Genomic DNA, 16,556 nt, shown 5'->3' with positions numbered 1-16,556 from the left:
TTACCCTCATTTAAATTTACACGAACTAACCCTCACCATTTCTACTAATTGATTTCATCCTTTCATGGGAATTATTTCTGGTGACAAGAAACACGCAGTTCATAGCGCATGGAGAAAGCAATAGGTTTCTTATTGATTCAAGCCAAGATCCAATGAGTTCTCCAAGTGGGAAATTGCTTATCACATACAGTCTATTCCCAAGAACGTAATAGTAGCAATCGCATGTTGGTTCAGGCGACTAAGGCGTCATTCCATCGGGAAATCTTGAATCTTAAGTTCGAATCCTACAGCAGACAAAAGCCTTTGATGATGTTTATAAAGGTTTCCAGAATCAAACATATCTTGCTTAAGCGGCCTGGGGAATGCCTAGAGGAAACATCTTGAGGGGAAAAACGCCTTGAATAAAAGAAATCGCGAAGAAATATACTTCTCGAAGAAAAATAGACAAAACACTATCTTGAATAAAAAAAAAATCAAAAGAAAAAACTCATCTTCGAAAGAATTTGTTTTGCACCCGCGTGTGCGCAATACGTCATCCTCAGTGACATCCAATGGTTCACCACTCGATTTGTGAGCTCTGAAGAGATAACTCTCGTTGACATGCGAAGTTACAACATCCTCGGTTACCTCCAGGACTTCCCCACCTATGGAGCGTCTTGACACGGGAAATCACGCCATCCTCAATAAATTTGTATAATTAAACAATTAACTTTTACGTAACAGCCAAAGAATTCTTGAAGAAAAAGCATCCCCAACACCCAAGTGCACATTATCAATAAATACCAGAGTCATGAGGGATTAGCAGCTTCAGGTAAACCCCCTATGAGCCTCATGGAATAAATTTGGCCTACACTACTAGCCTAGCTTTAATACCACTAGCCTCTTTAGATAGTTATTAAACAAAAAAAAACGAGTTTTTTTAACTGAAAGTAAGGAGCGACATTAAAACTTAAAACGCACAGAAATTACTTCGTATATGAAAGAGGCTGCTTCCTCATCAACGCCCCGCTCTTTACGCTAAAGTTTGACTCTTTCTCTCAATTCTTCTTTTTAAAACAGTAAAAAACTTTAGCGTAAAGAGCGGGGCGTTGATGAGGAAGCAGCCTCTTTCATATACGAAGTAATTTCTGTGCGTTTTAAGTTTTAATGTCGCTCCTTACTTTCAGTTAAAAAACTCGTTTTTTTTATTTAATTTCTGAACGTTTTTGAATCAATGCATGTTTTGATTTTGGCTCTCCGCAGAGGAATAATCAAAACGAAATTTGCATATTTTTTTTTTGGGGGGGGGGGGCTAAATGGCTTTCTCATAATTTTGATCGAATGATTTTGAGAAAAAAAGAGCGGGGGCGAAGCCTAGTTGCCCTCCGATTTTTTGGTTAATTAAAAAGGCAACTAGAACTTTTAATTTTTTACGAATCTTTTTATTGGTAAAAGATTTACGTAACTTATAAATTAGCTTACGTAAAGAACTTTTGTATTCTCATGTTTTTATTACATATATGAGGGGATTCGCCCCATCGTCAGTACCTCGCTCTTTACACTAAAGCTTAAATTTTATCCCAATTCATTAAGAATGACCCCTGAATCACAAAAGCCGTAGAATAAATAGTTGAAATTACTAAAAATACTTTAGCATAAAGAGCTAGGTATCATAAAGAGGTGAGCCCCTTATATGGGTAATAATTTCTGTTTGTTTTAAGTTTTATTGCTGTTCCTTACTTCCAGCTGAAAAAGCTTTTTCACATTTATTTTTTAATTTTTTTTAAATAATGCTAGTAAATCCTGCTCTCCCTTCATGGAAGTTTTCTTTTCCCATGACAAATTCTCGATGGAAAGTTCCCCCAGCATATCCCCCTCTTCTCAACCCCTCCCTCCAACCAAAAAAATCCTCCTGAAAACGCCTGTATACTTCCCAATAACCATTACTATATGTAAGCACAGGTCAAAGTTTGTAACTTGTTGCCCCTCCCACGGGGACTGTGGGGGAGTAAGTCGTCCCCAAAGACATAGTTATAAGGTTTTTCGACTACGCTGAAAAAAATGGCTATCTCAGAATTTTGATCCGTTGACTTTGGGAAAATAATTAGCGTGGGAGGGGGCCTAGGTGCCCTCCAATTTTTTTGATCACTTCAAAAGGGCACTAGAACTTTTCATTTCCGTTAGAATGAGCCCTCTTGCAACATTCTAGGACAACTGGGTCGATACGATCACCCCTGGGGAAAAAAAAACAAAAAAAACAAAAAAACAAAAAAACAAATAAACACGCATCCGTGATCTGCCTTCTGGCAAAAAATGCAAAATTCCACATTTTTGTAGATAGGAGCTCGAAACTTCTACAATAGGGTTCTCTGATACGCTGAATCTGATGGTGTGATTTTCGTTAAGATTCTATGACTTTTAGGGGGTGTTTCCCCCTATTTTCCAAAATAACGCAAATTTTCTCAGGCTCGTAACTTTTGATGGGTAAGACTAAACTTGATGAAACTTATATATTTAAAACCAGCATTAAAATGCGATTCTTTTGATATAGCTACTGGTATCAAAATTCCATTTTTTAGAGTTTTGGTTACTATTGAGCCGGGTCGCTCCTTACTACAGTTCGTTACCACGAACTGTTTGATTCGGCCTTTCAACTCAGCTAAACAAAATGGTTTTCTCAAAATTTTGATCGGACTTTTTTTCGGACGATTTTGAGAAATAGGGGCATGGGATGGGGCGTAGATTCCTTCCAATTTTTAGTCATTTGAAAAGGAAACTAGAACTTCTATTTTCGTACGAATGAGCCTTCTCCCGACATTCTAGGACCATTTGATTGACTTGATCACGCCTAGGAAAAAACCAATTAACATTCATCCGTGATCTTTCTTCTGGAAAAAAAAATAAAGATTCGGCATTTTTGCATAGGCCTATATAGGCTTGAAGCCTCTAGAATAGAGTTCTCTGATACGCTAGATCTGGTGGTGTGATTTTCATTAAGATTCTATAGCTTTTAGGGATGTTTCCCCTTTTTTGAAAATAAGAAAAATTTTCTCAGGTTTGTAACCTTTGATGGGTATGACTAAACCTAATGAAACTTATATATTTGAAATCAAAGCAAAAATATAATTCGTTTGATATATCTACTAGTATCGAAGTTCGGTTTTTTAGAGTTTCGATTACTATTGAGCCGGGTCGCTTATTACCTATAGTTCGTTACCACGAACTGTTTGATAAGTAAGTATTTTAGAATGTTTTACAGTAGCTTTCAAAATTTTGAAACCGCTAACTATTTACCCTGTTTTTTATATACCATTAATATTTTCCTTTGCCCTTGTCTAAGTCTAATTTAATTGATCATTTTTAGCTAGTAGCATTTTGGTCCTGTTTAGGTCAAAATTTCGTTCTGCGACACAGAACAATGGATATTGACATTTTTTTTTTACTTAAGAAGGACGCTAAAACTAGCAATTTTCGTTTGAGTGAGGCCTCTCCCAAAATTTTAAGACCACTATTCCGACATATTCACCCCTTAAGGAAATACTAACAAACAAAAAGCGCACGTCCGTTGGTTGGTGGAGGGCAAGGGTAAAACTAAACTTTTAATGATCAAATGGTTTTTTTGCCTCGAAATCGCCTAAAATCTTGTGAAAAAGCAAAAAATAGCCTTACACCCAGAAGAAGAATCTCTATTCTATACTTCTATAAAGGGATACTTCCCTAGGCTAAATAGTATGGGGAGTGTGAGGGTTAGTGGTGGTGCTGGCCTCTCTTGCACCCACGTCAAAATCTTTATTAGTGTCCTCAAATATGCCTCCCACAAAATTTGCAGGCCAAAATTTAATATTAATTAATTAATAATTTATTTTTAATCTACTGTTTGAATTATTCAATTCATATTGTTTAATTATTTTCTATTTTATAATTTGTCTTATTAATCTATTGACTATTTTCATTTTTTTAAATGTTCCCTCTACTTTAATTTCATAAAAATAAAATTACAAAATGAATACAACTGTTACTTTATTTGGAATTTTGCGCCCCCTGAAATTTCTTCACCCGGGTCAAGTGCCTCCTCTTCCCCCCTTAAAACTACCACTGGTGAGGGTAAGGTTAAAAATAAATTGTTAATACAAGCAAAGTCCTTTTTAGAATCAAATATTATGAACTTTCGCTATTCTTATTGATTTCTTGGTCAAGGATTAACGTAGGGTCACCCCTCTACCCTCCCTACCCCAGGCACCCTTTTAATTAACAGCAAAACATACACATAAAAAATTACTAAATTAATATGTCTGCTCATAGTTACTCTCATCAAACTTTAACCTAATCAAATTTCAACCCTATTGAATAGTCTAGAATACATATTTTTATTTGGCATTTCCACTACATCAAAATCAGTCTATTGCTGTTCTCAAATAAAATTAGTTTCAAATTCATTGAAAAGGTTTTGACTTATTTCGAACGACTCCATTTCATAACGGTCAAATTTCTCTATTTGACATTTAAATAGTTAGAAGTCAACGCCACCGATAAATATTAGCCAATCAGCGTTCAAGATTGCATTTCCCTTGAGTCAAGTGGATGCTTGAAATATCAGTTGGGGAAATTCTCTCAGATAAGAAGGGTAGTTCAAATCGTGAATGATAATGTTCGAATATCAGACCCCTGGTATATTGCAACTAATTAGTCGAACAGGGTATAAGCTGGTTCAAGAAAATGGTCAGCGCATATATGGCGGCCCGCCACCAAACTGGATGGGGCCCCCTCCTCCCAAAGGGAGTGAAGTTTTTATTGGCAAGCTTCCGAGAGATATTTTCGAAGATACACTAGTTCCGATTTTTGAAAGAGTAGGATTTATTTATGAAATGAGGCTGATGATGGATTTCTCTGGAACAAATCGTGGCTTTTGTTTTGTAACTTATTCAACCCCGGAGGAGGCAGCCAGGGCTGTAAAGGAACTTGATAGATTTCCAATCCGTCCCAATTATCGTCTAGGAGTCACTGTTTCGATTGACAATTGCAGACTGTTCATTGGGGGCCTACCTAAAGATAAAAATCGAGAAGAAATCTTTGATGAAATATCTCGAGTTACGGAAGGAGTTGTTGATGTCATTTGCTACCCTGGTATTGCTGACAAATCCAAATCGCGAGGCTTTGCATTTGTGGAATATGAGAGCCATAAAGCGGCAGCGATGGCACGTCGCAAATTGCTGCCACAAAAAATTCTTTTGTTTGAGCAGAGAGTAGCAGTCGATTGGGCTGAGCCTGAGCCTATGGTCAGTGACGAAATCATGAAAAATGTAAGTTTAATTTTGTTGTAGGCCTAGACCTAATCACAGATTCTAATGATCCATTTTCTGTTTCATAGGGAGCTTCGACCCTCTCCCAGTAGGGACAGGAAAAAAGTCAAAATCTTAGGCTATATGAGGGGATTTTTGTGTCTTAGAAAGTAGCCTAGACAAGTTCTAGTAGAGCTGGGATAGCCTAAGAAACTTTAAGGAATGACAGAGCCTTAATTAGACTACTCCCTATTTTCAGGTTCCTATCTCTAGTTCTCCGCTGTTTCTAATGCTTAAGAGAAATGTCCTTTAAAGGGGAGGGGGGAGGTAGTTAAATATACTTCAAAAGACATTACGGAATATAGCCTAGATTAGACACTGGACCATCCCCTGAAAGCTATTACAAATTATCAAATAATAAACATTTCGGTAAAATTTTAGTTAATTGACTTCTTGCTATCTCGGAAAGGTTTTGAGAATGAAACTTTCAGGGATGGGTCTACAGGCTAAAGTATGTCCTGGGAAGGTATTTTAAAGTACCCACCTCCACTCCTTCTCCCTCTAGAGGGCCCTGAAATATGCCTACATGACAGGTCATATTGAAATTTTGACAAAACAACATTTTACCTTAATTTTCAGTTACTAGTTGTTTTTTTTCTTCCTTTAGTTCTGAAAATGCAATTCCTGTTATTTGAGTAGAATTTTGAGCCATATCAATGTTTTTTTTTCAAGATTTAGGAAATGTATTTGCATATCTTTAAAACCTTATATAATGGAATTGAGCAAAATTATGAAGCTGAAAACAATTTTGTTGTACTTCAATTAAGCAGAACATCTAATTTGCAGGGTTTCACTTTTATAACACATATTTTTAAAGGTCATCATAGGTCAGGGCCTTCTAGAGGGAGAAGGAGTGGAGGTAGTTGCTTCAAAATACCTTCCCGGGACATACTTTAGTCTGTAGATTCATCCCTGAAAGTTTCATTTTCCTAGCCTAAACCCTTTCTGAGATAGCAAGAAGTCAATTAACTAGAATTTTACCAACATTTCTTTATTGTGGAGTCCACTGAAAAAAAGGTAAAATTCTAGTTTTGCTGTTTTTCACTATTTTGGAAAGGGTTAAGGTTGGGGAAAAATGAAACTCTCAGTTATAAATCCAGGGCCAAAAACATATTCCGGGAAGATATTCCCAAGCTCCAATGCTAACCCTCTTCTGACTTCCAAGTCTAAGAAACTTGCCTAGTCTACTTGACAGGTCCTATTGAAATTTTGACAAAATGACCCTTTACCTTAATTGTCAGTTAGCAGTTTCTTTGGTCAATGTTGGTATTGCCGGAACAATTTTTTTGGGTCATGAAACTATTGTTAATAGATGCATTTTGACTTTTTGAACATCTTTTCTCTCTTGCAAAACTACCGGAAACCCACCGTTATGGAGTTATTGTATATTTGCACATTAGGGGGGGAGGGGGTAAAGCATAGCATATATTAAATACAGCAATGGTTAGTTTACGTATTTAATATATGCTATGCTTTACCCCCACCCCTCTAATGTGCAAATATATAGCCCATATTTGTTTCTAAACTATTACAGATTCGCGATTTCAAATATCCGATCAACGAAACGGAAATGATTGCAATTCTGTATAAATACAAAAATAAATGATTCAATCATGTATAAATACAAGAATATTTGGGCCGGAATAACTCCATAACGGTGAGTTGCGGTAGTTTTGCAAGAGAGAAAAGATGTTCAAAAAGTCAAAATGCATCTATTAAAAATAGTTTCATGACCCTAAACAATTGTTCAGGTAATATCAACATTGACCCTAGAATTTTACCAAAAAAGATTCAGTAGATTACCACGCCTGCCTTGCCCCTAGGACTTCTTCAACAGCCCTTATTTTAGCTTCAAGTGAGGTGGTATTAGGCTACTTTTTGTCTCCCCTGCACTTGTTGAGGTTGATAGCTTATTTCCTCGGCCTAATAGAATAGGCCTAGTCTTCTTTGGAAAATGAGGCTGAATGAATAATCACATCTTTAGCTTTTGGCTAAATTCACCTACCATCCACAGCCGTTCAAAGGGAGGAGGGGTAACCAGGGAAAGCTTCACTGGACGCTCTAGCTGGGGGTACGGCTGGAGAGTTGACCAGTGGTCAAATTTTTCACTTTGATTCGGCTTGTTTTGCTTATATTTGACTTGGGAGGGGGGATGCTGTGATTAATTTTTCCCCGGACGCCACGGACCCTAGGAATGGCTGTCCTACCATCCTCTTTCAAATTTGATCTAGTTTATTTGAAATTAAGGTAGGCTATAAGCCTAGAACTGGGGTTGTTCAGAGGGAAACATGTTAAGAAAACAATTCTTACTTCATAATATGCAGTATAGTAGTTGTTAAAATATTTTGACTGCCGTTCCACTATACATTATCCCAACCTAATGTGCAAATACTATATCCCAAATTATGTATTTCCCACCCATTTTGCTTTGTGTCATTCTTGGTTCAACCCGTGCACCCTAAAATTGAATCAACTCTGACGAAATCAAGAAACGGTAAAACATATATAAATTGATTATTTTGGGCTATATATTTTCACACTGGGAGGGGAGGTTCAAGTGCCGATTTGGATAAACCCGTTCCGAGGGTTGGTGCTGCATGGGGAAAAATTAATTACATCGCCTCCTTCCTGCTCAAATATAAGCAAAACAAAAGCCGAATCAAAGTGAAAAATTTGATCAATGGTCAGCTCCCCAGCCAAGGCGCTCCCAACCACAGCGCCCATAGGAGCTTGCCCTGCTCCCTCCCCCTTTGAATGGCTCTGGATGGTAGGTAAGTTTAGCCTAAAAGATAAAAAAGTGTTAATTGATTTAGCCTCATTTGGCAAAACAGCAGAGTAGGATCTAAAGTCTCAACCTCAGTAAATACAGGGGAGACAAAAAGGAGGCTAATATCATCCCACTTGAAGCTAAAATAAGGGTCGTTTAAAGAAGTGGAGGTAGTGCAAGATTACGGCGGCCCACGATGCTCCAGGGACCCGTGCCAAACACTGAGAAATACTGATATAAGGTAATTATGTGACAGGAATCAGATAAGAAAATAGGTAATATACCATGCACATTCTCCACTTACTGCTCTAATATAATAACCGTAACAGCACCATAACCCTCCTCTGTCCCCCTGATGCGGCTTATAGTCCTTGACTATCCTCAAAAGTTTTCTGTTTTTGCTTAAGTGGCTTTATTTTGCATTATGAATCAACTGTTGATGAGAAATAAACATCAATAAGCAACTTTTGTGTATAGCCTAGGCGTATATCTGGTCCGGTTAGGGGGAGGGGTGGATGGTACAGACGCTGTTGCAACGGCAGCGATTGCTATATTTGAAAAGAGGATCAAATGGAGAACCTAATGGTATACATTTTTTTCCTTTCGAATTTCTGCCCTATAATAAACCATAGTAAGAATTGTTTTCTAGCTTCACACTGTCCAAATACTTTATCCCCCCCTTAGTTTTTTAATTTTCCCTCTTAAGTTCACTTGAATTGGGAAAAATGGCTCCAATTTTACTTCCCCCCTCAGAATTTTGATGAAATTACGCCACTGGGCAGATTGCCAAAGATTAGGTTTTTTTACACCCATTTTGGGCCAAACGAAAAGCAGGTCGTTCTGAATGAAAGAGGTCTTAAGGAAGGATTTAAAGGAAATAGTACCTTCGCCAGATGTGGTAAAGAATGAAGCTTAGAATAAATTGAAGTTGAGAACTCTGTGTTGGCTGCTGGTGGCTTTGTTGGTGTAATGGGTGGTTAGTTGCAATGGTAGCAGTGGCTCAAAACATAATTAGAGATTAACTGATGCTGGTGAGTTCTGGTACTACTGAAAAAGAACACAAGAACAAAAGGCAACAATATATGTGATTGAAACATTAAAGTTACGCCAAAATGTCGGGTGGAAAGAGGTTATAAAAAAATATTTAAATGCAACTAGAATTTCATCGGAGGAGGTAAACTGTGAAGCTCTGAACAGATTGGGATAAAGGGGGAGTGGCTGTGTTGGCCTTGGGTGGTTTACTGATGCAGTGAGCTATTAGTAGTAATAGTAGTTGGCTATGTCATTGATAAATTGCTTCGATGTTTCATCACACTTGTTGTTTTTCAAAGGAAAAAACCTAAAATTAAGAGGAAAGAATTTTAATTGCCAAACTTGAGAGATGTGTCTGGACATTGCATCTACGCAATCTCCTAAGCCATAGAAATAGGGACTGAATACTTTCCCCCACATTTGGTGGACAGTCCTGTAATTTGGGCTATAGATCCATTTCTGAAAGTTGCACTCACCTAACTCTCCTGGTTTGACCAGAGAAAATAAAACTCTTGAGAACAGGGACATTTTTGAATAGTTTCAATTTCTGATTTGCCTGTCAGCCAAAACACGACGGAAGTGTTGTCGATTTAGCTTATGATTCTCTTATTAATTGGTGACACAATTTTTGAGAAGAATAATGCCTATAGTGTGGAGTTACATAACTTCAGCAATCACGTACACCAGGTGGCGCATGCCAAGTGTGTCAAGCGTGGTGGTTAAAACTTATGGGGACTGTGGCACGTGTGGTGGATTTGTGTGGCACTACGAGATGCACGCCAGATGATGGAAAGTAGCCTCTGTTTATTTCAATATTGAATCTGAACGTTTTATTCACCTAGTTAACAACCTTCCCAAAATAGCGAAGATACCATAAACTCTGTAGTTCTACCCCCTTGCAATTCCGATGTCCCCGAAACGGGTCTCAAGCACCCCGGAGATGGCGGTAGAGTCCACTTCGGGATGAATAATCGGAGGTGAGCATACCAAATGGGCAATACTAAGGTTAATTTTGCTGTTGCGTGAATTTTAAATACAAAATAGCTACACGACACCTAAACTGTTTTTGCAAGGTGTTATTTGGATCTCAGGTAATAGAATAGGCTGTCGAGTTATATGGCATTGTGAAATCTGACAATGGAAGATCAGGTGACACTTAAGATTGTATGTTATATCAAAAGGTCAGTTCTAATGTCGGAGTCTTTTTCCATTTCTATTTTTCTCCCAGGATTTGGCTGAAAATTTTTCATTTGAACAGATTGCTTAAGCTGAGCAGCAATGTTGAGCCGAGGAACATTTGGTTAAATTGGATAATACATTTCTGTAAAATGCACATAAAAGTTAAAAAGATGAGTCAAAATACCCTTATATGTAAAATAAAGTACTAGCATAAGATTATTATGGATCTGCATTATTGAAGGACATTATTCAAATTTGACAGATAGCAAGTTCTTACATTCCTCCTAAGATCACCACAGGGGTTCAGTGGCGTCAGTTCACCAAAATGTGACGGGGAGGGGGCAAAATTTATTTCATAAAATCTAATGGAGCAATTTGCTGTTTTTTGTAATTTTTAATGAAAATACTAATACAGTATTTTGCAGTGAAAATATCCTAAAATATATTTTTCTAAACCTAGGAGGAGGCATACAAATTTAGAGGGGCAAGTTCCACCTCCTGTCTTATACCCGAATTAACACCAGCCATCAAAAGACTGTATTTTGTCTGACTTTTGAACAGTATATGTGAGTAACTTCCTCAAAAATTTAAGTGGGAAATGAAGTTTCTTAATAAAATTCTAGCCCAGGGTGAAAGATGAACCATGTTTTTTGTTTCTGTTCTAAAGTTTTTTTCCGAAAATTCTTTCTCATTTATATGTGATGATATAGGAATGGTTCTATACAAGTTTCGTCAATTGTTAATAATAGGTGTTATGTAAGTTCTCATATATAACGAATTAATTGTGAAAATCAAACACCTTTTCGGGATTGTTTCCTACTTATTCTGAAATTATGCAAATATTACTGTGCTAATAAGTTACGATGGGTAAATTTAAAGAAATAAAGGTAGTTGTCGGTTATTGGAAACCGACGAAATGAAGATTCTAAGAAATGAAGTTAGATTAATCCTAATGAAACAACAAAATATGATGATAAAATCATACTTTAGAAACAAAATTATGGAAACCTAACATAACCTAACCACTCCCCCCTTAATGTGTAAATATATAGCCCAACTTATACAAGTCCAGTGCATTCTAAGTTCAAGGCATTTGGTAAAATTCTAGTTTAGTGACTTCTTGCTATCTCGGAAAGGGGTTAGGTTAGCAAAATGAAACTTTCAGGGATGGGTCTACAGGCTAAATTATATCCCGGGAAGGTATTTCAAAGTACCCACCTCCACTCCTTCTTCCTCTAGAGGGTCCTGGCCTCTGATGACCTTTAAAAATATGTGTGTTATAAAAGTGAAACCTTGCAAAATAGATCTTCGGCCCTCTAGAGGAAGAAGGAGTGGAGGTGGGTACTTTAAAATATCTTCCTGTGACATACTTTAGTCAGTAGACCCATCCCTGAAAGTTTCATTTTTCTAACCTAACCCCTTTCCGAGATAGCAAGAAGTCACTAAACTAGAATTTTACCATGTATTTTATCATCCCTCACTTGTTTTCATGGCACTTGGTATTAACCAAGTGACATATAGCAATCGCAAATTCTGTCGGTCCCGGTTTTGCTACTTTAGGCACTTCCAGGTAAGCTAGGACGATGAAATTTGGCAGGCGTATCAGGGACCGGACCAGATTGAATTAGAAATAGTCGTTTTCCCGATTTGACCATCTGGGGAGGAGTGGGGGACCAGTTAATTCGGAAAAATAGAAAAAATAGAAGTATTTTTAACTTACGAACGGTTGATCAGATCTTAATGAAATTTGACGTTTGGAAGGATATCGTGCCTCAGAGCTGTTATTTTAAATCCCGACCGGATCTGAAGATATTGAGGGGGTGAATTGGGAGGGGGAAACCTAAAATCTTGGAAAACACTTAGAGTAGAGGGATCGGGATGAAACTTGGTGGGAAAAATAAGCACAAGTCCTAGATGCATGATTGACATAACCGGAACGGATCCGCTCTCTTTGGGGTAGTTGGGGGAGGAATTCTGAAAAATAAAAAAAATGAGGTATTTTTAACTTACGAACGCTAGGTGATCGCAACTTACTGATAATTGATATTTAGAAGGAATTCATGTCTCAGCAAATCCCGACCAGATCTTTTGACATTGGGGGGAGTTGGAGGGGGAAATCTTGGAAAACACTTTGAGTGGAGGAATCGGGATGAAGCTTGGTGGATAGAATAAGCAAATGTCCTTGATACGTGATTGACGGGACCGTACTGGATTCGCTCTCTTTGGGGGAGTTGAGGGGAGAGGTTCAGTGATTTGGCGAGTTTAGTGCTTCTGGACGTGCTAGAACGATGAAAATTGGTAGGCGTGTCAGGGAGCTGCACAAATTGACTTGATAAAGTCGTTTTCCCAGATTCGACCATCTGGGGGGCCATAGGGAGAGGAAAAATTAGAAAAAATTAGGTATTTATAACATACGAGTGGGTGATCGGATCTTAATGAATTTTGATATTTAGAAGGACATCGTGACTCAGAGCTCTTATTTTAAATCATGACCGGCATTAAACCTCTGATTTTCCTTTTAAATCAATCTATTGATTCATAGAATTTTGTTAGAGCTCCTACCATATGATCTCTTGGCTCTTAGCTCTTCATGCCTCGTCACAAGTGCCATTTGAGCTCTTAGCTCTTGTTGTAGCTATGAAAACGGTTTTCTGAGATGTAACCTAAGCGTAGTCCTTGAATGTGTTTCCAATAACCGACAAGTACCCAAATAAATATTGCATCTTTGAAATAAATAAACGTGAAAAGCAAGATCTATTGTACATTTTTATGAAACTCCCTGCTTTTAGGGTGTCAGTTAGTAATGACAAGGTCGCTCTTTACTGAATTAAGACTCAAAATTTTGTGCTGGAGTTTGGGTGAAACGATTTTATTCTTATCTTTAGGAAGGAGTTGATGTGTGCTTTTCTATGTGTGCTGTCCGACAGGTTTCAGTGGTAGTTGATTCGGAATTATCAAACATTTATTGACGCACCCTATTTTAAGAGGCCAGACTACCTACACGTAGCGTATTTGTCGGGCGTAATAAACATACTATAATAGAAATTAAAACTAATTCTCTTTGCCAAACAAATACAATGTAGAAACAATAGGGAAAATCTTTTCAAGACAGTGGAAATCAGTTCTTTTTATATTTCGGCCCTATGTCCAAGGGCCGTTTCAGCACAATACGAGAACAAGAGAGAAAATATGTATATATAAATAAACTTACAAAACTAAATAATATTTTCTAAAAACTTTTTTAAAAACAGCCCTAGCATCCTTACTTCAACGAAGTTCAACCAGGACTGACAAAAAGAATGAAGTGAGAATATAAATTCATTCAAACTAAAGGTAACAAAGTGATTAAGTGCAATTTCTCAGAGCCAACCTTGCTTTTTTAGCAGCCTGTCTCAAAGGCCTTTTCGTAGCTGGTTCAATACTATTATAAATCGGTTTAGTAAAATATTTTGTTAGATCATTTTTAATTAAATTTGAGTATAAAGAATTTAGTGAGTATTCCCCTAAGTCCCTGTTCAAAGAAATATTATTATTTATTTTGAGATTAATTTCGATTGATTCTTGAACCACCTGTTTTATCCCCAAATCATTACTGATGAGTGAAGATTTTTCAAAAAGTATCGTGTGGGACGGATTATTAAATATATGCCAATCTAAAGCAGAATCAAAGGAGTTGTAGGAATTAATTAATGCCTTGTGTAAATCTTTTTTATGCTGCTGTAACCGTTTTTCTAGATTCTGATGGGTCCTGTCGACATAGTAATTTCCACAATCACAGGGTATTTGATAGACCCCTCTTTGGCGAGTAACTGGGGTCTTATCTTTACCGGAATTTAAGAAATTAATGATTTTAAAATTATTAGTAAAAACTACGTACAGATTATTTTTTGTGCAAATATTTTTTAATTTTGTTGTGATTTTTGGGATATACGGAAGATAGACAATATTTGAGGGCTTATCAGTAGCCTCACATTGTGAAATATCTTCTTCGATTTTACAAGAATGTCTTTTTATTCTACGGTTAATTATTTTATTGACAAAAGAAATGGGGTATCCATTACCAAAAAGAATATCTCTGATAAAGTTTATTTCTGCATTTATATACGAATCGGAGCAAACTGCTCTTTTTACTTGTGGGGGGGTCATTTGAATTAAAGTGAAGATATCTATTGTTTTGTGTTGGCTTTCGATAGATAATAAAATCCAGTTGATCAGCATTACGAATAATTAACACATCTAAAAACGGTAGTTTATTTTCAATTTCAACTTCTAGAGTGAACTGCAAATTTCGGTCATAAGTGTTAAGATGATCTAAGAAGCCCCGAAGTTCAGCTTCCCCATAATTCTAAAGTGAAATTACGTCATCCATATAACGACCCCAATAGACATGTTTTAAAAAATAAGAATTTAATGCCCAATATTCAAGGTTCTCGACATAAATATTTGCCTGTAGCCCGGATAAAGGTGCCCCTATGGGTAACCCATTATTTTGCTGATAAAAAGGATCGCGAAATTGAAAATACATAGAAAACTTATTACAAATTTTAACCAGTCATTAAAACTTCACAATCAATTCCCGTCGCTGAAGCCTCGATTAAGTGGTAATTTTCTTCTATTTTGTTTTTTAATAATTCCTCAGAAATAGTCACATCTGTATTTGTATACATGGAAACAATGTCAAAACTATGTCAAATACCCTGTGATTGTGGAAATTACTGAAATTACTGGAAATGTCGGCAGGACCCATCAGAATCTAGAAAAACTGTTACAACAACATAAAAAAGACATAGACAAGGCATTAATTTCAAATAGTTCCAACAACTCCTTTGATTCTGCTTTAAGTTGGCATATATTGAATAATCCGTCCCACACGATACTTTTTGAAAAATCTTCACTCATCAGTACTCTTCTCTCATCACTTTGTTATATTTAGTTTGAATGAATTTGTATACTCACTTCATTCTTTTTGTCAGTCTTGGTTGAACTTCGTTGAAGTAAGGATGCTAGGGCTGTTTTTAAAAAAAAGTTTTTAGAGAATATTATTTAGTTTTGTAAGTTTATTTATATATACATATTTTCTCTCTTGTTCTCGTATTGTGCTGAAGACGGCCCTTGGACATAGGGTCGAAATATTCACAGAACTGATTTCCACTGTCTTGAAAAGATTTTCCCTATTGTTTATACTTTGTATTTGTTTGTTATGGAAAGGCAGTGTGGTCTTCGTCGCTATTTAATTCTCTTAGTACATTAAGAATTTGGTAAATATAAAATGAAACAAAGGAAACTTTGTTTCCTGTTTCCTTCTAAAGGAAACATACATGCTAAACGCAAGAAAGTAGTACCATTAGATTCCTTATTCTCTTATATTTCCAAAAGTCATTGTCACTTTTCTGACAACCCACCCCACTCCTAATTGTCCCAGATATAACCCTATGAATACAGAAAACGCTACAACAGTGAAACCTTTATTTTATTATTAATTTAAAAAAAAACTTCCAAAGAAAAGTAAAGAGCTCCATTTAGCCAAAAATAAGCAGAAATAAATTCAAATAATCTTTCAAGCGTAGAACTACCACAAACCACTATTAATAAATAAATGAAGGTCAAAACGAACAGAAATTACAATAAATAGAAGAGTCAAACTCAAAACGAGCAGAAATTAATATGAATGGGGCTGATAACCCCCATACCTTCTCAAGACCAGATCATGATAAAAACAAAACAAAAAATAAATAATCGTAGATTGTCAATTTAATTAACATATACTGATATTTATTCCTTAAATTTTTGATATTTTTTTTATTTTTATGACAGTAAAAAAAGTGAAAATTTTTGTTCGTTAATTAATAATTTCTGTTCGTTTTTCTCTTACATAGTCTTTTTCATGTTTTTTTTTTTTTTTTTAATCTCAAGTTTTCAAACAGTTCGTGGTTATGAACTTTAGTAAAGAGCAACCCGGCTCAATAGTAACCAAAACTCTAAAAACGGAATTTTGATACCAATAGCTACATCAAAAGAATCGCATTTTAATGCTTATTTTAAATATATAAGTTTCATCAATTTTAGTCTCACCCATCAAAAGTTAATTTACCTGACCTGAACCTGAGAAAATTTGCCTTATTTAAAAAAAAGGGTGAAACACCCCTTAAAATTTGCCTTATTTTAGAAAATAGGGGAAAACACTCCCTAAAAGTCATAGAATCTTAACGATATTAAATGAAAAAACTAGTTTTTTTAACTGTAAGTAAGGAGCGACATTA

At 36.3% G+C, this 16,556-nt stretch overlaps 1 protein-coding gene across 2 annotated transcripts in view; it reads left to right on the top strand.

Annotated features, from left to right (window-relative positions):
* Positions 1-4,587: 4,587 nt before the first annotated feature.
* The window catches only part of LOC136027487 (probable RNA-binding protein 46), a 73,702-nt gene continuing 61,733 nt past the window's right edge, over positions 4,588-16,556 (top strand). For both annotated transcript variants that reach the window (XM_065704799.1, XM_065704798.1), the window contains exon 1: positions 4,588-5,279. In XM_065704799.1, coding sequence (XP_065560871.1) covers positions 4,620-5,279 — 660 coding nt within the window. In that variant the 5' untranslated portion in view covers positions 4,588-4,619. The remainder of the gene's footprint in view (positions 5,280-16,556) is intronic.

Source organism: Artemia franciscana, chromosome 5 (genome assembly GCF_032884065.1).
Source record: "Artemia franciscana chromosome 5, ASM3288406v1, whole genome shotgun sequence".
Taxonomy (NCBI): Eukaryota; Metazoa; Arthropoda; class Branchiopoda; order Anostraca; family Artemiidae; genus Artemia; species Artemia franciscana.
This window is presented reverse-complemented; position numbering and strand designations above follow the sequence as displayed.